The sequence below is a fragment of the Dendrobates tinctorius genome, unplaced genomic scaffold (genome assembly GCF_039654945.1).
Source record: "Dendrobates tinctorius isolate UK_male_01 unplaced genomic scaffold, ASM3965494v1 ptg000046l, whole genome shotgun sequence".
Classification (NCBI taxonomy): Eukaryota; Metazoa; Chordata; class Amphibia; order Anura; family Dendrobatidae; genus Dendrobates; species Dendrobates tinctorius.
Window position 1 is genome coordinate 83197437 of NW_027361714.1, and position 27684 is coordinate 83225120.

At 42.0% G+C, this 27684-nt stretch overlaps 1 protein-coding gene across 2 annotated transcripts in view; it reads left to right on the forward strand.

Annotated features, from left to right (window-relative positions):
• The window catches only part of PDSS2 (decaprenyl diphosphate synthase subunit 2), a 353108-nt gene that overhangs the window by 297169 nt on the left and 28255 nt on the right, over positions 1 to 27684 (forward strand). For both annotated transcript variants that reach the window (XM_073576076.1, XM_073576077.1), the window contains exon 6: positions 5086 to 5259. In XM_073576076.1, the coding sequence (XP_073432177.1) occupies positions 5086 to 5259 (174 nt within the window). The remainder of the gene's footprint in view (positions 1 to 5085; positions 5260 to 27684) is intronic.

Genomic DNA, 27684 nt, shown 5'->3' on the forward strand with positions numbered 1-27684 from the left:
TGTTTTTTTTTAACTTTATTATTTTGTCCCAGTGTGGGACATCACTGTGAAGTGTCAGATCGCTGATCTGACACTTTGCAGTGCAGTGTCAGATCAGCGATCTGACACAGGCACTGCAGCAGGCTTCCTGGGTGCCTGCTCTCTGCAGGCACTGAGGAAGCAGGCTCCCGAAGGCCCCCGCGGCCATATTGGATCCGGGGGACTGCAGGGAGGAGACCCTCAGAACAGCGCAGCACATTGCGCTGTTCTGAAGGTCTCAGGGAAGTGCACAGGGAGATTCTTCCTTAATCCCCGGTACACAGCGATCATGTTTGATCGCAGTGTGCCAGGAGTTAACATGCCGGAGGCGGTCCGTGACCACCCCTGACATATAGTGCTGGGTGTCAGCTGTGATAATCAGCTGACACCTGGCCGTTATCAGCGGCGCTCCCCCCAGGGGCGCCGCTGATCGCTTCGTCCCCAGTCATACAGGCCCAGGTACCGTGGACGGGATAGTACGTCTGATGTCAGAAAGGGGTTAAAAACGTCAGCTCGGCATGCAAAAAATAAGCCCTCACCCAACCCGAGATCACGAAAAATGGAGACTCTACGGGTATCGGAGAATGTCGTTTTTTTTTCTACAAAGTTCGGAAATTTTTTTCACCACTTAGATAAAAAAAGAACGTAAGCATGGCTGGTGTCTATGAACTCGTAATGACATGAAGAATCATAATGGCAGGTCAGTTTTAGCATTTAGTGAACCTAGCAAAAAAAGCTAAACAAAAAACCTGTGTGAGATTGCACCTGCTTTTGCAATTTCAGCGCGCTTGGAATTTTTTTCCCGTTTTTGAGTACATGACATGCTAAAACCAATGGTGTTTCTCAAAATACAACTCGTCCTGCAAAAAACAAGCCCTAACATGGCCATATTGAAGTAAAAATTAAAAAGTTATGGCTCTGAGAAGAAGGAGAGTGAAAAACGAAAACGCCAAACCGAAAACTCCTGGGGTTAAGTGGTTAAAAAGCCACATGAAAAAAATAAACTAAAAAACTAAACATATTTTGCATCACCACGTTCCGTACATCCCAGCCTATAAAACTGTTCCACCAGTTAACCCCTTCATTGAACACCGTAAAAAAAGCCAATGCAAAAAATACTTTTTGATCATATCGCCGAACAAAAAGTGGAATAAAACTTGATCAAAGAGATAAATGTAAATAAAAATGGTTTAGCTTAAAACGTCATCATGTCCCGCAAACAAACAAGCCAGACACCATACAGCTCCATCCACAGAAAAATACAAAAGTTATAGCTATCGGAATAAAGTGATGCAAGAATATTTTTTCTAGAAAATATTTTTATTGCGTAAAAGCACCAAATACAAAAAAAATATAAATGTAGTATCGCTGTAATCGTACTGACCCGAAGAATAAAGCTGTCATATCAATTTTACCACGTGCAGAACGGCATAAAGAAAACAAAAAAAAGATTCCTAAATTGCTGTTTGTTTATTCTGCCTCCCAAAAATTGGAATAGAAAGCAATCAAAAAAGGTCATGTGCCCGAAAGTGGTGCCAACAAAAACATCAACGTGTCCCACAAAAAAAAGTCACCACTTGACTCTTGTCGACAGAAATATGGAAAAATTTTCGCTGTCAAAATATGGCAATGCGCAAAAAATGTCTTTTATTGTGTGACAGCAGCCAAACATTAAAACCGATCTAAATCTGGTATCGCTGAAATCGCACCGATCCGAAGAATAAATTTGCCTAATCACATATACCGCACAAAGAACGGCGTAAAAAATAAATAAAACCAATTCTTCACCTGCTGTTGATTTGTTCATTCTGCCTCCCAAAGATCGCATTAAGACTGTGCTGACATTTATCCTGTGCTGAGCGTTTACACTGGGGTTTTTGTGTAAATCTCTGAGACACATGATTCAGACAGAACCCCCAGCTGAAGATTGCCTATAATGAGGCAGATGGAGGCAATGTGGACGCTGTCTTGCCTATCATCCAGCGGTTTCCATCTTTTTAGTCGTGCATATAAGTGGTGCCAGCCACAGTTTTGTGCACCTTTGAAAATAAGGACACCGCTGAATAGAGGCCAGGAGGAGTCCAGAGTAACTTCATAGTAAATGGATCCCTCAGGGGTTTCATCTGATTCACTTCACTCAGAGGTTCAGATGGAAACTCTGATGTAAATGCTCAGTGTAGAGCGCCGGATAAATGTGATCCCAAGCGTTATGCAAAATGTTCCTAACAAAAGCTTCAAATCAATCCACAGAAAAAAGCAAGTCCCCACCCAGGTCCATCATTTGACAATGGAAATATAGGGGGCTTCCACGTTACTGGTAATACAAAGGCTCTGGAAAAGCAAAATGGATCCACACCCTCAAAAGAAATCCAGCTAATTCTGCGCTCCCAAATCCAAATGCCCTCCTCCCTTCTGAGCATCACAGTGTGCCTAAACCACATCTAACGTCCACATGTTTGGCATTTCTATAGCGGTGGGAGCCCACCGAATTTATCGATGTGTGTCTCCAGAAGCATGAGCTGGGCACAATGTACTGGTCACTGCAACGTACTGATCATTAGAACGTATTGATCACTACAACAGCAGTTTGCAATTTTCACTCAGCAACTTTCACTGCTGCTTTTTTCGGGAAAACATCCATGGAGTCAAAATCAACACTACACCTGTAGATAAACTCCCAAAGGGGTATTATTTAAAATTTTGATAGCTTGTAGGGGATTCTGCTCTTCTAGCACTTGGAGGCTCTGTATATGGAGTCTGCAAACTATTCTAGGAAAATCTGTACTACAGGAGACAAATAGCGCTCCATCCCTCCCGAGTCTCGCCGTATGGCTAAGCAGTATTGTACAGCCACATATGGCGTATTTTACATTCTTTAACAATATTAGTCCTTTTTAAGTAAAGCTACCATACAGCGGTAGATAATACTTCACTGTAAATAATCTCAAACAAGTATTTACCAAAAATGAGTGTCCTCAAGGTAAAAAAATGAAGTACACAATCAATGTTAAAATATTATTTATTTGCCAAAATATATAAAATCCATTAAAATTAGAAAGGTGTTAGGAATGAAAAATAGGAACATGTTCCAAGGTATGCCATACATATAATAGCAGTTTACAATTCACTATAAACAACTCAGTAGAGTAAGTCTAGTTTAACACTAGAGTTCAGCAGAGCTGCGAAGGGCTGCGTAGTTCCTCCATTAAGCCCCGCCCACTGCCACACCTCTTCCATTCAGCTCCGTCTACATCAGCATGCATCCTGCATACCCTATCTTTAACATTGGGTACGCAGGCCATGCGAATGTATGCGGATGCCTGCGCATGTCGTTTTGACGCTGGGCCGAACGCAACATGTTGCATTTTGTTGTGGTCGGCGCAGCGTCAAAACGACGAGATGAGATCTCATTGCCAAGATCTCAATCTGCGCCTGGGGAATCAATCTGACCTCTGGGAAAATGGCTGCTGGAGGTGGTGCATGCGCAGATTGAGATCTCAGCTCCAAGATCTCGGGACAAAATTTTGTTGCCGAGATCTGTATCTGCGCATGTGCCACCTCTGGCGGCCATTTTCCCGGAGGACACATCATCGAGGCAATAGAAGTGCAGGGATTCGGACTTTCACAAAATGTCGCCGGAGCCCCCTGCACCACCGAACCTACCGTGCCAGGCTGGGATAGGAGCAAGATCATCGCCCTGCAGCGTCGGACCGCCAGAAGAATTGCCCGACTCCTGCTGCCACCAGCGCTGCTGACCCCCCTCCCCAGGGTAAGCTGAAATCAGGACTGTAAGATGGATCCCCATTTGACGCATTCATTTTTTTTCTCCTTTTTCCTCTATTTGGAGTGTGTTTTATAGTCCGGTGCGTCTTTTATAGTCCGAAAAATACGTTAAATGTTCATCGTTTCCTTCCACATTCCATGAATTCCTGCGTAGCCCCTAAAGGGGTAATAAACTTCTTGAATGTGGTTTTGAACACCTTAAGTAGTGCAGTTTTTATAATAATGTCACTTTTGGGTATTTTTTGTCAAATAGGTCCCTCAAAGTCACTTCAAATGTGATGTAATGAACAAGAAAATCTAGCTTCTTAGTTCCTGAAGAAATTTTTCTTTATTGGACAAAATGATTAAAAACCAACTTCACATAACAGCGTTATGTCACCACCATCATAAGGGACACAGAACAGACTTGTTTCGAGTGCAAAAGTTCTTAATCATTGTGAGAAATCACTGGTCAACTTTTAACCCTTATAACTTCCTAACAAAAAAATTATATTTCAAAAATTGTGCTGATGCAAAGTAGACATGTGGGAAATGTAATTTATTATCTATTTTATGTGACATAACGCTCCGATTTAAAAATTAAAAGTTTGGAAATTGCTAAATTTTTGTCAAATTTCTGTTTTGTTTTTACAAATAAATGCAAGTAATTTTTAATTTTACTACTATCATGAAGTACAATATGTCGCAAAAAACTGTCTCGGAACCAGTGGGATACGTTGACATGTTCCAGAGTTATTACCTCATAAAGTGACAGGGTCAGAATTGTAAAATTTGGCCTGGTCATGAAGGTGAAAACAGATTTAGGTGGCGAAAGGATTAAAGGGGTGCTCCAGCGAGGGCTATTTTTCAGCAATCATTGTATTAGGCCTAATTTTATCAATGTGATATAAACACTGTTTGGATTTGAGAGGCCGGCGAAAGACGGCTTGTATGTGATTTGCACGTTTGCTGTCACATGCTGCCAAGCGCCAATATTGTTAGTGTATTGCATGCTACAGTGCCAGGAAAAAATAGTCCTGGCCTGCAAAAACCCTTTCACCTGACTTCAGCACAATGGAAAAGTTTGTTTCTGTGACTAAATTTTATAGTTTTCCTTGTAAAAGTGTATTTGAGAGAGATTCTTAAATTATTCAGTATGGTAATATAAAGTGCTTTAATTGATATCATGTGCACATTGCTTTTATGTATGGTCAGGTTTGTAGTAACACAGTAATTAGTATTGCTCAGTAAAATTATATACGTTTCAGCCAGAAAACTACATTTTGATATTCATTTTTATTTCAGAAAAATGCCTTTACCGATGACATAGGAATAGCCAACTGGAAAGAGCACATTTTCCTTTCTCACGGAGCCCTACTGGCTAAGAGCTGTCAGTCGGCAATGGAACTAGCAAAGCATGATCCAGAGGTCCAGTCCATGGCTTACCAATATGGAAAGCATATGTCTTTGAGCTATAAGGTACATTTATTGTAATAGTTTTGAGCTGGGCCCTTCCACCCTGACCTCCGCACACATTAGCATTTTGGTTAGCTGAGTGGCCCCGGTACCATGGATTGTGTTAAGCACTCCATAAAATAAAATACAAATACAGTATATGATTGTGAAAAAAGCAATAACATAATGTTGTAATTAACACAGTAATATAATTAACCATTAACAAATTTTATCCCCATACTATTACTAAATAAAACCCACTATATCATAATACCACATACCATTCAGGGATGAATAATACTGCAACATCATGACCCTAACATATATTAACACCACAGTGACCGAATTATACTACCACACTGATTATTAATAAATCCTACAGTGCTAACACTAATATTATCTCCATGCAATGACTGTATAGTGGATGATATCAGTATATACAGCACAGGTAATTAGACACTCACCGGCAACATCTCCAACTGAAGTAATTTCTCCTTTTCTTTTTCACCAGCCAGGACTCCTCTCTGCAAAATGTTAGACATTTGTAGTTGATCACATTAAGAGTACCCTCCACACATTTTATTCCAATTCTACAATAACAGTACCTCCATATTGTTCCACAGTAGCCATATGCCTACAAATAAAATATAATACAGTAATGATGCTCCTCTATGTGGCCCCAAACATTAGCAATGGCCCCCATACATTAATAATGTCCCCCTGTGTGAGCCTCATATGCAAATTTTCTTATGTGGCCTCCATGTAGTAATAATGTTCTCCAATTCAGCTTGCAGCTAGTAATAGTATCCCTTTATGTGTACCCCAAATAGCAATAATGTCTCCCTATTCTTGCCCGCTACATTAATAATACCTCCTATGCGCCCCATAATGTCCCCCTTTTCTGGCCCCTTTAATTTAATGTTTGTCCCTATGTGGCCACTCATTTTGCCCATATGGTCTGTTCTGACAGTACTGTACTATTTAAAAGAAATAAAAACATCCGACTATCTTACCTGTTCCCGTCTTCACGTAGAGCGGCTCTGTCCTTTTCCTCTGTCTCCCAGCTTGCTCTCTGCCCCGTACTTACTGGATAGCTGCAGGTTTATTAGAGGCCTGCTGCTGCAGAGCAGCCCAGTATCTTGGCGCCAAAGGTGCCATAATGACATAGCTCCTGAACCTCGTCACAGGCCCCAGTAACTTTATTATGTTGAAGTGCTCTTCATCTGTGGGTCTCTGATAGGCCCGCAGCTGTAGAGTAAACACAGGACAAGGGAGCCTTTGGTTATCTATTCCGTAATAGTTGTCAACTGGATTTGCATCTGAAAACACGCCTTCAATTGAAAATAGCACTAGCCCCCTCACCAACACTCTCTCACTGTACGACCATGGTCATTACGCTGTTACTTGTTCCATAGATTAATTTTTAGTGTAGGTGTGTGATGAACTTTTGGTGTTTGAAAGTCACAAAAAAAAGAAACAACACAATTTTCATTATTATTCCATTTACACTATATTCTAAAAATATACTACAGTACTGTACACAAGTTTGTGTGGAAAAAAAAAATCTGCAAAGTAAGAATACTTACAACTAAAAATGTTATTAGTTCAACAAAATGCAAAGTTAATGAGTAAACGAGAAATCTAAACTAAATTAATATGTTGTGTGACCACCCTTTTCCTACACAACCACATAAGAGAATCCATTCTTCTAGGTATATTTGCACACAGTTTTTGAGCGAGCTCGACAGGAAGGTTGCTCCAAACATCTTGCAGAACTAGCCCCAGATCCTCTATTGTGTGAATCCATCTGTCTCTTTATGTTATCCCAGACAGAGTTGAGATCAGGCTGTGTGAGGGCCATATCATCACTTCCAGGAGATTCTGTGTTCTTCTTCACACTGAAGATGGTTGTTCAAAATATTGGCTGTATGATTGGGGTCGTTGCCCTACTACAGAATAAATTTGGAGACAATAAGACAACTCCCTGATAGTATTTCATGAGGGATAAGAATCTTCCTTAATTTCTGAATAAAGAAAACACCAAGAAATGGGCAATGTTGAGGGCTATATATGCAGTGGGGTTGCCCATGGAATCTTGGCGCAGCCGATGAAAGCCTTATCATGCTTACCCTTCTTTGGCAAAGGAAGATGTCCAGCATTGCCTTCAATTCAGAACTGGCAGTAACCAGTTGGACACAGCTATACCTGTCTACTTTCAACATGGAACCAAACACCCTGCCGATGACCTTCAAAAACTGCGTGCAAGGGTACCTAGAAGAATTGATGCTGTTTTTCAACGCAAAGAGTGGTGACTGGTGATGAGCGAACATGCTCAGATAAGGTGTTATACGAATACATGAACCTACTTGGGTGCTAACCAAGTGACTTCGGCGTGCTTGAAAAAATGTTTGAACCCCTGCAACTTTGTCCTGTGGTTGTTCAACAGCAGCAACACATACAGGGATTGCCTAATAAACAGGCAATCCCTGCAGGTGTTGCGACTATCGAACAGCCGGTAGTCATGCAGACGTAGGATCCAAACAAATTCGCTCATCGCTAATGGTGAGACCAAATATTGATCTGACTCTATAGTTCTCTTTTGTTCACTCAATTTGCATTTTGTTTAGTTTACTTTTTAATATTCTTACAATTTTTACACACCTGCCTAAAACTTTTACTCAGTACTGTGTATTGCAGTGAGATTTAGACATAAGGTGGACTTTCCCCATATACATCTTGCATTCTTCATTTACACTTCTGGAACAGCCTACTCTTCTAAAATAAATTCCTCCAAATACCCACTGGTATTGGCAGGCAGGTAATGTAGAAATTCAAGATCCCATCCTCCAAATAACATGTAGTTCATACAAGGTAAAATATAAGTGGAGGAACTCAATTATCAGTTTGCTTTGGCCTTACATGCAGAATTGCCTTTTTGGGTCAAATATGTAACTAAAACCCCTTCCTTTGAATGAAAAAACCATGAAGGAATTATTTGACTTAGGATTAGAGAGTTATTTCTGGTATAAGAGCGACTAGACAGCGACTGCTTGTTTAGCTGTCCTCTTTAGTTAAGTAAATCATAAGATGTCGCCTATATTTACCCCACATGAACGGGAATATACAAACACAGATAACCATTTCAATAAGGTTATGTATAAAAATTATATATTTTATTAACTAAATTATTAAAATAGAGCAACAAATTATAATAAAACAGAAGGTGCCTCTTGTGTGAAGGACTGCATGATAAATATCCTCTCCTTACATGAACAATAGTTAATTGGTTCACAGGTTTCGATGTAAAGTTCAAAAAAGTTGAAAAGCTCAACAGTCATTATATAAAGTGGTTATATAATGATAACCAGAATCATCAGAATATTTGTACTGTAGTGTATAGCTATCCTAACAATCAGGCAATCCCCACATGTATTCAGGCTGGCTAGTAGCTGCAAATCATTCAGCTACGGCGACAGAAACGAAATCTCCGAGCACATCCAAAAACTCGGAGATCACCCGAGCATGCTCGCTCATCACTAGACCTTACCCAATATTGCCAGGGAAAGTAGGGATGCTGTGAGCTGTAGCAGAGTCTGTTTGTGCTTCCCTCAGCCCCTCATGGGCAATAGGGCAATATTGGGTAAGGTCTCATTCTAGAACCCCACTATGTGTGGGCTCACATTGTATATGCAGATGCTATGTGGGGGTCACACTGTATATACAAAGGCTTTGTGGGGCTCATACTGTATATATGGGAGGCTATGTGGGGCTCACATTGTGTATATTAAAGTCTATATTGGGCTCATAATATATGGGAGGCTATGTGGGTCTCACACAGTCTATGGGAGGCTATATGAGGGCTCAAGCTGTATATGGGATGCTATGTGGAGGCTCCAGCTGTATATTGGAGGCTATGTGGGGGCTCCAGCTGTATATGGGATGCTATGTGGAGGCTCCAGCTGTATATTGGAGGCTATGTGGGGGCTCAAGCTGTATATGGGAGGCTAAGTGGGGACCCAAGCTGTACATGGGAGGCTATGTGGGGGCTCAAGCTGTATATGGGATGCTATGTGGAGGCTCCAGCTGTATATTGGAGGCTATGTGGGGGCTCAAGCTGTATTTGGGAGGCTAAGTGGGGACCCAAGCTGTACATGGGAGGCTATGTGGGGGCTCATGCTGTTTATAGGAGGCTCATAATGTATATAGGAGGCTATGTGGGGGTTTATGCTGTATATAGGAGGCTATGTGGAGATTTATACTGTATATAGGAGGCTATGTATGAGCTTGTGCGTTAGTTCGACAAACAAGACATAGAGAGGTTTTGGTGACTGTAGTAATCATTTTTAGTATTGAAAGTAGTTAAAAAAAAAAAAGTTCCCACTCTCCTACTGTTTAAATCTGGATTTTAGGTCACATTTATTTATTTTTTGGTTTATTTTTTTTTTTTAAAGTAAAAATTTTAAATGTTTGCACATTGCCAAACTGGTTTTTGTTAGGCTCACTCTTCCTGTCTTTTGAGGAAATGCACATGTATTTTAACAGCGATAGACTGACTTAAATCTCATCTTTTGTGTTGAAGCATCTAATGTGCGTGCAAAGGGTCATTGTGAAGGGAGTGGAGTAGGGGGAGCTTTGACATATTAGCTGTACACATATAGCTAGCTATGTACAGTTGAAACCAGAAGTTTACATACACTATACGACACATATGCATGTTTTTCTCAATATCTTGTGACATGAAATCAGAATAAACCTTCCCTGTTTTAGGTCAATTAGGATTACCATGAATATTAATATTTGCCAAATGCCACAATAATGAGAGAGAATGTTTAATCCATTTTTATTACTTACTGCAAAGTCAAAAGCTTACGAACACTAAGATTACTATACCTTTAAACAAATCTGGATTGCACATATGATGATGTCATATGTTTGAATCTTCTGATTGTTTTTTTGGCAACATCTGAGTTATTTAGAGACACACCTATGTATGTATTTTAACCCCTTTCTGACATATGACGTACTATCCCATCCATGTTTCCTGGGCCTTAATGCCCATTGACGGGAGAGTACGTCATACGCGATCAGTCACACTCACGGGGGGAGCGCGGCTGAACGCGGCTGGGTGTCAGCTGATTATCACAGCTGACACCCCACACTTAAGTGCCAGGAGCGGTCACGGACCGCTCCCGGCACACTGCGATCAAACATGATCACAGTGTTCCGGTGGCATAGGGAAGCATCGCACAGGGAGGAGGCTCCCTGCATGCTTCCCTGAGAACCTCAGAACAACACAATGTGATCGCGTTGTTCCAAGAGCATCCTCCCTGCAGGCCCCCGATCAAAGATGGCCGCATGGTCCTTCCGGGTCCTGCAGGGAGGTGGCTTCTCAGTGCCTGCTGAGAGCAGGCGCTGAGAAGCCTCCTACACTGCCTGTCAGATTGCTCATCTGACACAGTGCTTTGCAAAGTGTCAGATCAGCGATCTGACTTTGCATAGTAATGTCCCACCCTGGGACAATGTAAAACAGTAAAAAAAAAAAAATTAACGTGTAAAAATAATTTTTTTAAAATTCCTAAATAAAGAAAAAAATATATTCCCCAATAAATTCATTTCTTTATGTAAATAAAAAAAACAATAAAAGTACACATTCAGTATCACCGCGTCCGTAACGACCCACCCTATAAAACTGTCCCACTAGGTAACCCCTTTAAAAAAAAAAAACAAAGCAAAAAACAATGCTTTATCATCATACCGCCGAACAAAAAGTGCAATAACACCTGATCAAAAGGGCAGATATAAATAACTATGGTATCGCTGAAAACGTTATCTTGTCCCGCAAAAAATGAGCTGTCATCAGCGAAAAGTAAAAAAGTTATAGCTCGCAGAATAAAGCGATGCAAAAACAATTATTTTTTAGATAAAATTGTTTTTATTTTATAAAAGCTCCAAAACATAAAAAAATGATATACGGTAAATGAGATATCGCTGTCATCATACTGACTCGAAGAATAAAACTGCTTTACTATGTTACCACACGTGGAACTGTATAAAGGCCCCCCCCCAAAGAAATTCATGAATTGCTGGTTCTTGTTCATTCTGTGTCCCAAAAATCGGAATAAAAAGCTATCAAAAAATGTCATGTGCCTGAAAATGGGACCAATAAAAATGTCAACTCGTCCCACAAAAAATAAAACCTCACATGGCTCTGTGGGCCAGAATATGGAAAAAATATAGCTCTCAAAATGTGGTGATGCAAAAACTATTTTTTGCAGTAAAAAAGCATCTTTTAGCGTGTGACAGCTGCCAAACATAAAAACCCGCCATAAATAGTAAATCAAACCCACTTTTATCACCTCCTTAGTTAGGGAAAATAATAAAATAAAAAAATGTATTTCCATTTTACCATTAGGGTTAGGGCTAAAGTTAGGGTTGGGGCTAGGGTTAGGATAGGGGCTAAAGTTAGGGTTAAAGTCACTTTTGGGTATTTTCTATCATATAGACCCCTTAAAGTGACTTCAAATGTGATGTGGTCCCTAAAAAAATGGTGTTGTAAAAATGAGAAATCGCTGGTCAACTTTTAACCCTTATAACTTCCTAACAAAAAAAAAGTTTGGTTCCAAAATTGTACTGATGTAAAGTAAACGTGGGAAATGTTACTTATTAAGTATTTTATGTGCCATATCTCTTTGATTTAATACCATGAAAATGCAAAGTTGGAAAATTGCGAAATTTTCAAAATTTTTGCCACATTTCCATTTTTTTCCACAAATAAACGCAAGTTATATCAAAGAAATTTTACCACTAACATGAAGTACAATATGTCACGAGAAAACAGTGTCAGAATCACCAGGATCCATGGAAGCGTTCCAGAGTTATTATCTCATAAAGGGACAGTGGTCAGAATTGTAAAAATTGGCCCGGTCATTAACGTGCAAACCACCTCTGGGGGGTTAAGGGTTTAATGCACACCTGTAACACACTGCTTCTTTGTATAGCGTCATGGGAAAGACTAAAGAAATCAGCCAATATATCAGGAAGAGAATTGTGGACTTGCGCAAGTCTGGCTCATCCTTGGGTACAATTTCAAGCTACCTGAAGGTGCCTCATTCATCTGTACAAACAATTATACACAAGTACAAATAAGATGGGAATTTCCAGCCATCATACCGCTCCGGAAGGAGACAAATTCTGGGTCCCAGAGATGAACGTGCTTTGGTCCTACATGTGCATATCAACCCAAGTACAAAAGCAAAATACCTTGTGAAGATGCTGGTGGAAGCTGGTAAGATTGTGTCATTATCTACAGTGAAACAAGTACTGTATTAACATGGGCTGAAAGGCCACGCTGCCAGGAAGAAGCCATTACTCCAAAAGAAGCATAAAAAGCCAGATTAATGTTTGCAAATACACACAGAAACAAAGACCTGAATTTTTGGAGACTTGTCCTGTGGTCTGATGAAACTAAACTTGAAGTTAATTTTGGAGGAAAAAGGGAGATGCTTGAAAGCCTAAGAATATCATCCCAATGTGGAACACGGAGATGGCAGCATCATGTTGTGGGGTTGATTTTCTGCAAGAGGGTCGGTGCACTTCACAAAATAGATGCTATCATGAGAAAAGAAGATTATGTGGCAATACTAAAGCAACATCTCCAGACATCAGCCAGGAAGTTAAAGCTTGGGCGGAAATGGGTCTTGCAAATGGACAATGACACGAAACATACTGCCAAAATGGTAGCAAAATGGCTTAAGGATAACAAAGTCAATGTTTTGGAGTGGCCATCACAAAGCCCTTATCTCAATCCTATGGAACATTTATGGGCAAAGCTGAAAAGGCAGGTGTGAGCAAGGCAACCTACAAACCTGGATCAGTTACACCAGTTTTGTCAGGATGAATGGGCCCAAATTGTGACAAACTATTGTGAGAAGCTTGTGGAAGGATATCCCAAACATTTTACTCAAGTCATTCAGTTTAAGGGCAATGGTCGCAAATGCTATTGAAATGTATGTAAACTTTGGAGTTTGCAGTAAGTAATAAAAATGCTTTAAAGCTTTCTCTCATTATTCTGGCATTTGATAGATATTAATAATTATGGTAATCCTAATTGACCTAAAACGGGAAAGGTTTATTCTGATTTCATGTTAGATAATGAGAAAAACAAGCATACAGTGGTGTTATGAATGAGTCACCGGAGGAGGAGAAACCAAAAATACAATCTAAGTCCAGAAAACCGGAGAGGTTGGTAGCTATCGGATTGCAGACCCCTGATCCTATTCACCACAACTAACAGTAGCCGTGGGGGGTTCCTACGGTGCCCTAGACCCCTCGTCACAGCCGGAGAACTACATAAGCCTAAAGAAGGAAAGGGGAAATCTAAACTGCCCCAGAGCAGACCCCAAAGCAATAGACAGCCCCCAACATGTATTGTCGGTGAAAAACAGATGAAAACACAAACACAGACAGAAAGACAGGCTGAGCAAACGATGGGGCCCAACTAACTAGATAGGACAGGACAGAAAAGATGCTGGCTGCAATCCGCAAAAAACCCTACAAAAAAGTCCCAACCATCTGATAGGAAAAAAGGCCCTGAAGTCGCTAGACTTCAAAATCACTATATCAGCACTCAGGTATATTCTGAAAACAGAGCAAAGAGATCAACTGATCAGAGACAAAAATGGAATTCAGCCAGTCCCAACCAGGACTGGCTGAATACAAACACTAAGGAAACCAGACAAAATCTCATGGAATAATAGCATGGCAAAAACTTAGCTTTTAGTAGAAAGGAACTAAAACTGGATGCCAGAGCTCAGAGCAGAAAGGATCACCAGCAAACCCTGCAGGGCGTCGGCTGCCTTATATCCACTCAGAAATTCCAGATGTCCAATCCCACTCCGCCTGTTCAGATAACAGGTTCTTCCCATCCCAAACAATTTCACTACCTCTCTTCACCAGCAGAGGGAGTTCATCAGACATCAAAGGTGAAGGGGAAAATGAACTCACAACACAGTGGGTGTGGAAAGTATTTAGACCGCTTTAAATTTTTCACTGTTTGTTTTCATTGTAGTCATTTGGTAAATTCAAAAAAATTCATTTTTTTCTCATTAATGTACACTCTGCACCCCATCTTGACTGAAAAAAACAGAAATATAGAAATTTTTGCACATTTATTAAAAAAAAAAAAACCTGAAATATCTCATGGTCATAAGTATTCATGCCCTTTGCTCAGACACTCATATTTAAGTCACATGCTGTCCTTTTCCTTGTGATCCTCCTTGAGATGGTTCTACTCCTTCATTGGAGTCCAGCTGTGTTTAATTAAACTGATAGGCCTTGATTTGTAAAGGCACACACCTGTCTATATAAGACCTCACAGTGCATGTCAGACCAAATGAGAATCATGAGGTCAAAGGAACTGGCCAAGGAGCTCAGAAACAGAATTGTGGAAAGGCACACATCTGGCCAAGGTTACAAAAGATTTTCTGCAGTACTCAAGGTTCCTACGAACACAGTGGCCTCCATAATCCTTAAATGGAAGAAGTTTGGGACCACCAGAAGTCTTCCTAGACCTGGCTTCCAGCCAGATTGAGCAATTGTGGGAGAAGAGCCTTGGTGAGAGAGGTAAAGAAGAACCCCAAGATCACTGTGGCTGAGCTCCACAAATGCAGTAGGAATATGGGCGAAAGTTCCACAAAGTCAACTATCACTGCAGCCCTCCACCAGTCAGGCCTTTATGGCAGAGTGGCCTGACGGAAGCCTCACCTCAGTGCCAGACATATGAAAACCTGCATAGAGTTAGCCAAAAACACATGAAGGACTCCCAGACTATGAGAAATAATATTCTCTGGATGATATTCTCTGGCCGGAGGTTGAATATAGAACTTTTTTGTAATCCTAAGCGGTATGTGTGAAGAAAACCAGGCACTGCTCATCACCTGCCCAATACAATCCCAACAGTGAAACATGGTGGTGGCAGCATCATGCTATGGGGGTGTTTTTCAGCTGCAGGGACAGGATGACTGGTTGCAATTGAATCAAACATGAATGCGTCCAAGTACAAAAATATCCGGGATGAAAACCTCTTCCAGAGGTGCTCTGGACCTCAGACTTGGCCGAAGGTTCATCTTCCAACAAGACAATGACCCTAAGCACACAGCTAAAATAACAAATGAGTGGCTTCAGAACAACTCTGTGACCATTCTTGACTGGCCCAGCCAGAGCCCTGACCCAAACCCAATTGAGCATCTCTGTAGAGACCTGAAAATGGCTGTCCACCAACGTTCACCATCCAACCTGACGGAACCGGAGAGGATCTGCAAGGAAGAATGGCAGAAGATCCCCAAATCAGGTGTGAAAAACTTGTTGCATCATTCCCAAGAAGACTCATGGCTGTACTAGCTCAAAAGGGTGCTTCTACTCAATACTGAGCAAAGGTTCTGAATACTTATGACCATGTGATATTTCAGTTTTTCATTTTTAATAAATTTGCAAACATTTCTACATTTCTGTTTTTTTCATTCAAGATGGGGTGCAGAGTGTACATTAATGAGAGAAAAAATGAACTTTTTTGAATTTAACAAATGGCTGCAATGAAACAAAGAGTGAAAAATTTAAAGGGGTCTGGATACTTTCTTTTTATATAGTAAACTTCTGGTTTCAACTGTATATCATGAATGGTGGATTCTGTATTTACAGCTGAGCATAGAGGTATTGCCCATCATTGTAATCCTGCTTGAAAATGATTCTGTGGAAAACTTCCTGAAAGAAAAGGGAATATGAGTGTAAAAAAAAGCCACAGTGGCTAGTGAGAAAATTGCAAGATTACTAATTTTTTTTATACAGACTGCAATAAGAAAAAAACGTTGACAATTTTTTTCTAACTAAATCATTAAAGTAAACATGTTACCAGATTTGATCCACATGAGATAAGACCACCACCTTTCAGGCCTGACATACAGCATTCTATAATGCTGTATATATGCTCCAACCTGACCTCTAAGATAAGAAAAAGACCTTTTAATATACTCACCTAGGGGCGGTCGGTTCTGATGGACGTTGCTGGTCCTAGTCCAGCGCTTTCCTTCTTGTTTTGATGCCATCCTCCTTCTTGCTTCACGTCAGTAACCCTTCCTACGTCATCCACACAGGGTCCACAACATCACGCACCTGCACAGGTATACGTCTCTGCCTTTCCTGGTGCCTACGCACTGCAGTACTATGCTCTGCTCTCAGCAGTGCTGAGAAGTACACCTGTGCAGGAGCGTGATGCTGAGGACCCATGTGTGGATGACGTAGGGACCTAATTTAAGTAATGTCATTTATTGATGATACATTTCCTTTAACATACCAAATATTGCTAACACTTAAATAGATTTTCTGCTTATTTATTTAAACTTTTAAAGGAGTTCTCCCTAATTCTTTCTAAATATGTATTGTGGTATACTTACTGTTTGTTACATTTACATTATAAAAAAAAATCAGGAAAAAGTGAAACCTAAATAAAAGCAACCTTCCAAAAGCTCATTTATCAAGTGGGGCAATTCAGATACTCAGGGAAATTCAAAAGCATCCACAAAAACAGACATACCCATGCATACACACTAACATCCACTTATTATTCATTCACTCCTCTGCTACAATCCCTAAGAGAAGTATTAAAATAAGAAAGATGCCAACTGACATAAACCCTATTAACTAATAGTTTGATGGATGCCTCAACAGGAGTTGTATGCAAGTTGTGATAGATCGGCTCACTCGGCTGCACACGGAGGTAGTCTCGGGAACACTGTGCCTTTAAGGATGCACTTGGTGTGTTACGGCATAAATCAAGGTTTTAGCACAATAAATATAAACACGGCCCTCTGGGCAAAACACCAAAACAAAACGGTAGCACTTTGTGCAGTCCTTGCACTAGTGGGGGTCAGTCCACTCAGGGTTTAGCAATGTCCTTGAACAAGCACCATGTGCACAAACGCTCTCCTGGAGTCTTCCTCTCTAGGCCCTCAACAGCCCAGACTACCCCTGGAGTTCAGCTATTAAAGCCCAGACCATGTAACTGCTCACCCATGTGGCTGATCACATGACTGTGATATCACCAAGGTTCTGTCAGCACACGGTGGTGTGCCGACTCTGTGAGTGGAGATACGGTGGACATTCTCCCACCCGTTATATGAATGTCCACTTAAAAACCAACCCATAACTTAACTCTCACAACACTTAATGTGCTGGAGGAAATAAACCTCTGGATTTCATATCACTGACGCCATTTGGTGTAGTGAAACATACTGGATTTTCCGGCGTATAAGACAACTTTTTAACCTCTGAAAATCTTTTCAAATTCGGTAGTCGTCTTATACACCGTATATCGTCTTATACAGCGGGTACGGAGCTCTGCGGTCGCCGCATGGAGTGCGGGGAGTGGCCCCGATGACGAGGTGCCTCACCGGGAAGGTGTAAGTGAATCAAGCCTGCCCTTGTATCCTATTACCTCCTTATCTTTCACCAGTCTGGCCCACCCTGCTCTGCCTCTCAAATCTCTCAAGGATGGAAGTGAAGCGGCTCCTTCTCTTTTACCCATCTGGCCCGCCCTTCTCACTGTATGCGGCAACCACAGCGCTCCGCCCCCACCGTATAAGGCGACTCTCGACGTATAAGATGACCCCCGACTTATACGACGAGTATGTCTCAAACTCTATATTTTAAATGGAAAAGTTGGGGTCGTCTTATACGCTCAGTCGTTTTATACGCCAGAAAATACGGTATATCCCCTCCAGCACTTTACCAGTGACTTTGTCACAAAGTACATTAGGTAATAATCGCTGTCGTCTCCAGTTTCAAGTGGCACTCTGATCCTCCTCTGGACCACGTGACATAATTTCAGAATACACATCTTTTTTTTTTAAACATCATTTTTATTGATTTTGTAATGAAGTTGCATATTACAAATTATAAACATTGCATTGAATTGTTACAAAGAACATATTTAAACATGCTTATCACCTAAGTCTGAATAGAAGCAAAAATAAACTTAGCAAATATAAAATTATCAAACCCCCTTACGTCCACATTTTCATAGATTACATTGCTGAAATCAGACACCTTATCTCCAGCTCCACCTTATCCTCCATATAGCTCATATAAAGGTACTGTCACACTTAGCGATGCACCAGCGATCCCGACAAACGATATGACGCGGTCAGGATCGCTGGTGCATCGCTAAGTGGTCGCTAGTGAGCTGCTACACAGGCAGATCTCACCAGCGACATAGCAGCGGTCGGGGGTCGTTACTTACCTGTCAGACGAGGCGATCCTGACGTCCTCCTGCCTGTGTCCACGCGTCGCTCGTCGGCGCCACAGGAAGCCCAGCAGGAAGCTGACGATGAGAAACGGTCCAGGATGTTCTCGCGCGATCAGCGATAATCAGCGGGGGAGCCGGTCAGAGGTAAGTATCACGCATAGTGATATCGCTAGCAATATCGCTGCTGCGTCACAAAACCTGTGACGTTATAGCAATATTGCTAGCGATATCGCTTAGTGTGACAGGCCCTTAACACATTTCAGTTTACCCAGATTACCACTCAAATCCTCTAATAGATACCAATCCGAATCCACAAAGGCGCTCACTAAGTTTTTAATTTCTCTGGTAGTCAGTGACGTTTCTATAAACACTCCATTTTTATTTTTATTTTTTTTCCATAAATGTGTTTATTAAACTTTTCAAAATAAGGTACAACAATCCAGAAAGATGATATACATATGAATACATCAGAATATACAGACAGGTAAGATACAACATTGTGAGGGACAAAACAAGCTTGTAATCCTAGATATCTCAAATCAGACACGTCATGTCCATTCACATTTTAGTAACCTTTGGACTAATCATTCTGAGATTGTGTAGGAAAAAGGCAGATATAGAGAAATAAAGTTAGGAAGAGGGAAAGAGAATAGAGAAAGTGGGTAAGAAGTGGGGGGAAGGGGAGGGGGAAGTAAACCAACCTCGGTCCCAGCTACCCTACGAAAACTATGGAAACTCAGTTAACCAGCCCGGAAACTCCGAACTCTCCTTGAATGTCTCCCAGAGGAAGCACATTTGTCCCCGCTCGGTCACAGATTCATCATCTTGAGCCATCAGCAACGCCATTCGGTTCACTCTATCCATCTCGGACACCCACTCCACCGCAGACGGAACCCTTGTCGCTCTCCAGTAACGGGGAATAATTGTTCTGGCCGCTATTAAGCAGAACCTCATAATTCCTTTCTTTATGGTTGTTATAGACCCAGGAATCAATGAAAGGAGAGCTATTTGAGGGGATGGCTCACAGCGAACGCCCGTCATCAAGTGAAAGGCTCCAAAAACAGCTTCCCAAAATGGACGTAGAAGACTGCAAGACCACCACATATGAAGCATAGACCCCTCCTCATTGTCACATCTCCAGCATAAGTTTGAAATTGCAGGATTTATTTTATGGAGGAGCACAGGACACCTATACCAACGCGTTAATATTTTATAATTTTTCTCTTGTGATCTGCAAGATAAAGAGGTCTTGTGGGTAAGGGTAAAGATCTTCAGACGGTCTGCCTCAGAGAGGGTGATCCGCAGATCTCTCTCCCAAGCTGTAATAAAGCTGGGGGTGTCAATAGATAACGTTTCCAGGATCAAACGGTAAAGCAAGGAGACTGTGTGGGTAAGACCCTCCGCGGCCAGCATCAAGGACTCAAATCGGGTCGATGTGTTAAAGGAAATACCCGAAAGGAAGTCCTTCAACTGAGCGAATTCAAGCCAAGATAGTGATTTGCTATGGCAGGTGTCCCGCAACCCCCCCACAGTGGAGAGCCCAGAGAGTCTGTCCGCCACCTGGCCCAGTCTCACCCGATCGACAGATCTCCAGCATAGAAACACAGTCCTGTCCACTGCTGGAGGGAAAGCAATGTTGTCAAAGAGGGGGCCCAGTCTACTCGGAATGTTACAAAGTCTCAGTCTCCCCCGATTTCTATCCCAAAATCTCAACACTATCTGCGTAAGAGGTGGAAAGTCCAAGATCGGGGGCCTAAAATTGGCACCACACCATGGTATCCAGTATAGAGAGCAAGGAGAGAGGAGTTTTTCTAAAATAACCCACTGTTTATGTAAGTCGCTGTATCTCCAGTCAACTATTCTAGTCAGGAGAATGGCATGATATCTTTTGAAGCTAGGAAGACCTGTGCCCCCCTGTGTCTTGGGTCTGGTCAAAACCGAGAGCCTAATTCGGGGTCTACGAGCTCCCCAGACAAAACTATTAATAGCAGATTGTAACCGATTAAAGAAATAGTCAGGAATTGCTATTGGGACTGTTTGAAAAAGATAAACAAAGCGGGGGAGAATGTCCATTTTGATGACGTTTATACGACCGAACCATGAGAGCTGAGATCTATTGTATTTTTTAAGATCCAATAGAGTTTTGTGTAAAAGTGGGACATAGTTTAGGGAAAAAAGATCCACTTCGTTTCTGGGGATCCAAACTCCCAAGTATTTTATAGCTTTATCTTTCCATTTAAAAGGGAATGAAGCCCGGAGTCTCTGGACCTGGTCATCAGGGAGAGATATATTAAGGGCCTCTGTCTTTGAATAATTAACTTTACAGTTAGATACTTATCCAAACCGTTGGAACTCTCTCATCAGCACTGGGAAGGCAATGGTCGGGTTAGTGATATAGATCAATATGTCATCTGCAAAGATAGACAATTTAACATGATTCCGACCAACCTGAAGGCCCTTGATATCAGGAGCATTCCTCAGTGCAATTGCAAGATGCTCCATTGCAATAATATAAAGTAAGGGCGAAAGAGGGAACCCCTGACGTGTGCCATTAGCTATTTGTAAGGGGGATGACAAAATACCATTAACTCTAAGTCGGGCTGTGGGGCCTTGATGTAGTGCCAAAATCCTACCCTGCATGTCAGGTCCCAAACCAAGCTGTGTCAAGGCAGATCTCATAAAGGTCCATCCTAGACGATCAAACATCTTTTCCGCATCAATGGACAATAGACATGGTGGAATTTTATGTTTACGCATATGAGAGGCAAGGAGCAATGTTTTCACAGTATTATCTCTAGCCTCCCTGCGTTGTACAAAACCAGCCTGATCCGTGTGAATGGAGCCAGGGAGTAGGGGGCTTAGTCTTTTTGCAATTGCTTTAGCGAATACTTTTACATCAACATTAATTAGGGAGAGAGGCCGATAATTAGCGCATAATAAGGGGTCCTTTCCTGGCTTGGGAATAACGACAATCGTGGCAGCTAAAGTTTGGGGGGCAAAAGGGCAATTCTCAGAGATAGAGTTGAAGAGTTTCATCATAAATGGAATTAAATTTGATGCAAATATCTTATAAAAGTTAGCCGGGAATCCATCCGGACCGGGGCTTTTGCCATTTGCCAGAGACCTGACTGTATCCAGTATCTGCTGTTCCGAGAATGGGGTCTCAAGGGCCATTACGTCCTCAGATGGAAGAGGAGGAATCGGAGTGCTATTTACATAGTTATCCACTCTTTCCTGGAAGTCGGACACAGCCATGTCTGCCAAAGGTTGTAAAGGGAGTTGTAATAACCCCTAAATGAGTCTGCAATCTCGAAGGGGGAGTGGAGGGATTTACCTGACCCAGACTTAATGGTAGGTATATAGGTAGTAGGAATTCGTGGGTGTAAAAATCGTGCTAAGGCCCTACCAGGCTTGTCAGAGTATTCGTATAGGTATCTGCCGAAGCCGTCTCTCTGTCTTGCTGTTACTGTATCTAGCAATAAGCTTAAGTCGGTTCTAGCTTTCAACAGGTCAGTCATGACTTGTGGATTTTGTGACCTTTTGTGTTCCAACTCTAAAGCTTGGATGTGCGTCAACAAATTAGGAATGGCAGAAGCCCATTCTCTCTTTAATCGTGCCCCCTGTTGGATGAATACTCCCCTTATAACTCCTTTTAAGGCCTCCCACTGATATGACAAAGCTGTGGGGTCATCTTTGTGAATATTGAAAAAATCTGTGATTGCCATCCTGATTGCCTCCTGACAAGAGGGATTTTTGAGAAGCCCCGGGTGTAAGGACCAAGTCCATTCGTTCGATGTGAGTTCTGGAACCGTCAAGGATAGTAAGACTGGGGCATGGTCCGACCAAATCATCGTGTCAATTTGTGTCATCGGGTGAAACGAGAGCAGCCCGTGACTAATTAAAAAATAATCTATCCTACTATACGAATCATGTACCGCAGAATAGAAAGTATAGTCACGTGTAGTTGGGTGGATCTCCAAACGTCAACCAGTCTATATTCCGTTAGCTTAGATTTCAGACTCTCTAACTGGGAGGGGGAGACGGGCGACCTACCCGTAGATGGGTCCAGGACTCGATCCAATGTAAAATTGAAGTCTCCTCCGACAATTACCGCACCCTCTGCGAATGCCGAGAGGTCGCGTAGGTAAGCTTTACAAGTTCTGATCTGATCCTGGTTAGGGAGATAAAAATTAGCAATGGTAAATACATCTCTGATAATTTTAATCTTTAAAAACAAATATCTTCCTTGCGCATCAGATTTAGAGGCAATTACTTGAGCCTGTAGCGACTTGTGTAAGGCAATACTAACTCCTTTGGATTTTGAGTCTGGGTTGCCGCTATGGTACCAGTGTGAGTAAAATTTATGGTTAAGTGAAGGTATCCGATCTGATCTAAGGTGGGTCTCCTGCAGAAGCAGCACAGGAACCCGTTTCTTGTGCATGTGATAAAGAACCTGCGAGCGTTTTTCAGGAGTATTAAACCCTCTGATGTTCAAGGAACAAAGGTTCAAGGTAGCCATCGTAAACTAGTACAAGTATCAGTAGTGGGACTAGGTGGTGGTAGGGGGGAAGAGGTGTTGGGTAAAGAAGAGAAAGCACTTAAGAAAAAGGATATAGAAGGATGTTCTGAGGGAAGAATAGAAGAGAGTAGAATATAATGTATGAAGAAATATAAACAAAAATTTCAGACGGAGCCGAATATTCCGTCTTATTAGACCACAGGTAGCTACTCCTATGGGCAAAGAATTAAGCAGAGAAATTCTCTGAAGAAAGTGTCAAAGACAAACCCTAACTTGGGAGGTGACTGGACTCTAAAACAGAGTGAACCGCCAGGCCCCCACAGCAAGTTACAGTAATTATACATGTTAAACAACCAAACAGATTCAGTACCCCAGGCCTCAAGGCTATACTGACTATGTATTGGAACCAAACAAATACCCCACAAGCACAACATAATACCAGAGGCAACTCGGAGGTGACGAGGATCCCTGCAGACTATTTTTCTAGTTATAGTAAACCACTATAATGCATAATGATCACCGTGCCACTGTCCCCCCGAGCTTGTAGCTGAAAAGGGTATCTCCACGTATAGGCAATGTTTTCTGCGCGCAGAGCCTCCAGGAGAGGTCGCAGGGCCCTTCTCTTAGCCAGAGTTATAGGGGAGAGGTCCGCTAGAAGTTGAATATTTATGCCATGAAAGTCTATAGCGTCTTTCTCCCTAGCTTTACGCATAATATCCTCCTTAATTTTGAAAAAATGGATCCTGCAAATTACATCTCTTGATCTAGATGGGTCAGGGTGCCTTGGGCCCAGGGATCGATGAGCTCTGTCCAATTCAATACGTTCATCCGTGGATCTACTCAGCAATGAATTAAAAACATGCTACCGACCTTATCTCCAGTTTTGTTCTGTCCAGCTTCGCACTTTCTGTGTGTTTGTTTTCCCTGTGTGCGGCCTCCATGTGATGATCCGGCTGCAGCAGCAGCAGACAAGCGTGCACCCTTCGGGCCTCGCACATCAGATCTCTCTTCAGCGGCTGCCATAGCTGCACGTGTGGTCTGTTTTCCCGCGCTGCTTGGGGCTGTTAGATACCGAGTAATTCCAGGGTCAGCAGGTCTGGAGGAAGGCTCCCGTGGTGCCTGAGAGAGAAGACCGGCTTTATCTCTCATGTAGAGGCCGGGGGACTGCCTGTGCTTGCTAAATCTTTACTGTAAGGGCTCTGGGAAGCAAGAGCTCTCTCTATGTGTGTTTGCCCTGCTCCATGACCAGGCCACACCCCACAACACTCTCCATTTTTTTTTTTTTTAAATGTCGTCATTTTATCTTTATTTCTTTCTGTTTCTCTTTTTTCCAAAAATAAAACCGATGTTAAACCTTCCTTGATCTCTTTTACCCCTGGGAGTGTTTTAGCTAGCCAGTGTTGCAGAATTAGACATTTTTTCACCATTGCAATGGTGTGAAACAAGTTATGTAGCCGTCCCCCTCTTGTTTTATTCGTCATAAAGTGAAACAACCAACACAGTGGATCTACTTCTACCCATATCCCACATATCTTCAGATACATATCCTGGACTTTTAACCAGAGTTCTTGTGTCCTGGGACATGACCACAATCCATGTTCTGTGTCTGTTTTGGGCATTGTACATTTTGGGCAGCTTGTCTGCCTATCAGGATTCCGCGGACTCGGAGATATATTAAAGCCACATATTGTTTTATGCATTATTCTGAACTGACTATCCATTGTTCATTGATGATATGCTTTCTTACCAATTCCCAGCCCCGCAGAATCTTATGCTCAAGTTCTTCATCATGTATGTTTTTCCCATTTGTGAAATATTTTGCCCTTCCCTGAAGGGCGTAATATGTCCCTCAGCCTCCCATATATTGAGGTGATAGATATTTCTCCAATGTCTTTGGTAACCAAGTCCTCCCATTTTTCTGAATCAATTTCCTTCCTCACATCCTGAAGGATGTCTACTGTAATACATAATGCTTTAATTGACTATATAACATCAAATGAAATCTCGGCAGCTCAAATTTGTCTATCACTTCCAATCCCGTCAACCAGCGGCCTTCTTGTAGATGTAGTAAGTCCCCTAACGTCTGTATATCTTTCCCCAACCACTCTGTGTATAATTTATTTTCTCTTCCTAATCTAAAGGCAGGAATTGCCCAAGGATTCAGGTGTTTTGACACTCTTCACGACATTTTTAGTTTTTTTTCTTACTGCCTTCCATGTGGCAATGGTATCTTTACATATTACCGAATATTTAATGTTTGGCAGTATGTGTGACAGCGGCGTATGTAGCAGCGCCGTCAGGTCCCACAAACCACAAAATTCCATTTCCAATTTGTAGTCAGTATATCGCCCAGTTTTTTTAATCCAGTCTACTACATTCCTCATTAAACACGATAAATTATATCCCCTAATATTTGGCAATCCCACTCCCCCTCCCTCCTTTGTGTGCAATAGAGTTCTTATAGTCAATCTGGCTCTTTTACCCCTCCAGATGAATTTAGAAAAGGCCCTGTTTAATCTGAGAACATCTGCGTGACGAATTAACATTGGGATAGTTTGCATTGGGTACAGTAATCTCGCAAAGCTTGTCATCTTGTTGTTGCTTTCGGAATACCCATTATATTACTCCTGGCCACGTTTTACCTCACTCCTCATGAACAGAATCTCACATTTAGACTTATTTAAACGAAAGCCCGAGAATTTTCCAAACTTTTCAATTTCAAGCAGCAACATAGGGAGATCTTCCTCTGGGTTGTTCATGAACAGAATTATGTCATCTGCAAATAGGGCATTTTTGACTGTCTCATTTCCCACCTTTATCCCTTTGTAGGAACTGCAATCACTTAAATATCTCGACATAGGTTCTATCGCCAAATTAAACAGTAAGGGGAACAGCGGGCACCCCTGCCTCGTTCCCTTTTTCAGCTCGAAGGCATCTGAGAGAAACCCCGATGTGTATACCCTTGCTTTGGAATTCTGATATAGTACCACCAAAAATTGTCTAAACGGACCTACCAGATTTATTTTATCCAACACTTGACCCAGCCATGGCCACCTCACATTATCGAATGCTTTTTCTGCGTCCAGTGTGACCATAGCTGGATCCTCTCCCTTATCCAAATGCTTCCCTCTAATCTCGTCTAGCAGTAACATGGCTTTCCTTATATTAGTAACGGCTGATCTTCCCTTCACAAAACCTGTTTGTTGCTTTGATATGAATCTAGGCAGTATCCTAGCCAGCCTGTCTGCCATTATTTTTGAGAGAAGTTTAACATCTTGATTTATCTACTATATAATTGTCTAATTCTGTCTGTCTGTAATGGAAATCCCACCTCGCTGATTGGTCGTGGCAGTTAGGCAGCGACCAATCAGCGACAGTTGCTTAGTCGTCGTGGCAACATGGCCGCATTGCTTATTGTACAGACACATTACAGCCGTTAAAGGCATCACTGCTGCATTGCTCATTACACAGGCACAGTCCTGTACATATTTTGGAGTACAATACATTAGGTAATTAGGTAACAGTAGAACAGTGACTGCAGCTCTGGGTGTAACTTGCGTACAATACATTAGGTGACAGCAGAAAAGTGAATGCAGCTCTGGGTGTAACTGGAGTACAATACATTAGGTAAGATCTGAACAGTGACTGCAGCTCTGGGTGTAACTGGAGTACAATACATAGGTAAGGTCTGAACAGTGACTGCAGCTCTGGCTGTAACAGGAGTATAATACATTAGGTAATAGCAGAACGTGACTGCAGCTCTGGGTGTAACTGGACTACAATACATTAGGAAAAAGCAGAACAGTGACTGCAGCTCTGGGAGTGACTGGAGTACAATCCATTAGATAACAGCAGAACAGTGACTGCAGATCTGGGTGTAACTGGAGTACACTACATTAGGTAACAGCAGAACAGTGACTGCAGCTCTGGGTGTAACATGAGTACATTAGGTAACAGCAGAACAGTGACTGCAGCTCTGGGTGTAACATGAGTACATTAGGTAACAGCAGAACAGTGACTGCAGCTCTGGGAGTAACTGGAGTACAATACATTAGGTAACAGCAGAACAGTGACAGCAGCTACGGGTGTAACAGGAGTATAATACACTAGATAGAGGCCTGATTCTATCACATCGGGTATTCTAGAGTCTCTGTTAAAATAAAAAATAGTTATATACTCACCTTCCGACGACCTCCGGACTCTGTCCCTCCTCTCACCACGCTTCCGGCATCTTCCTGTCCCAGTAATGCTTAGCGAGAAGGGCCGGAGATGACGTCACTCTCGCGAGAGCGTGACGTGATCAGCGGTGTTTCGCGCTAAGCATTACTGGGACCGGAAGATGCAGGGAGCATGGAGAGGAGAGAAAGAGTCTGGGGGCCGTCGGGAGGTGAGTATATCACTATTTTTTATTTTAATAGAGAATCTAGAATACCCGATGCGATAGAATCGGGCCACCATCTAGTTAATGATATCGGTCTATATCCCGAAGGGTCTTCCAAATCCGAGCTAGAACCATAAACTTCTCCCACCCATAATTTCTTCATTCTAAAAAGTCTTCTTTACCCAAGTGTGTCTCTTGAAGCAAGGCTATATCTGCTTTCAATCTGTTCAGGTGACGAAGTATCATCATCCT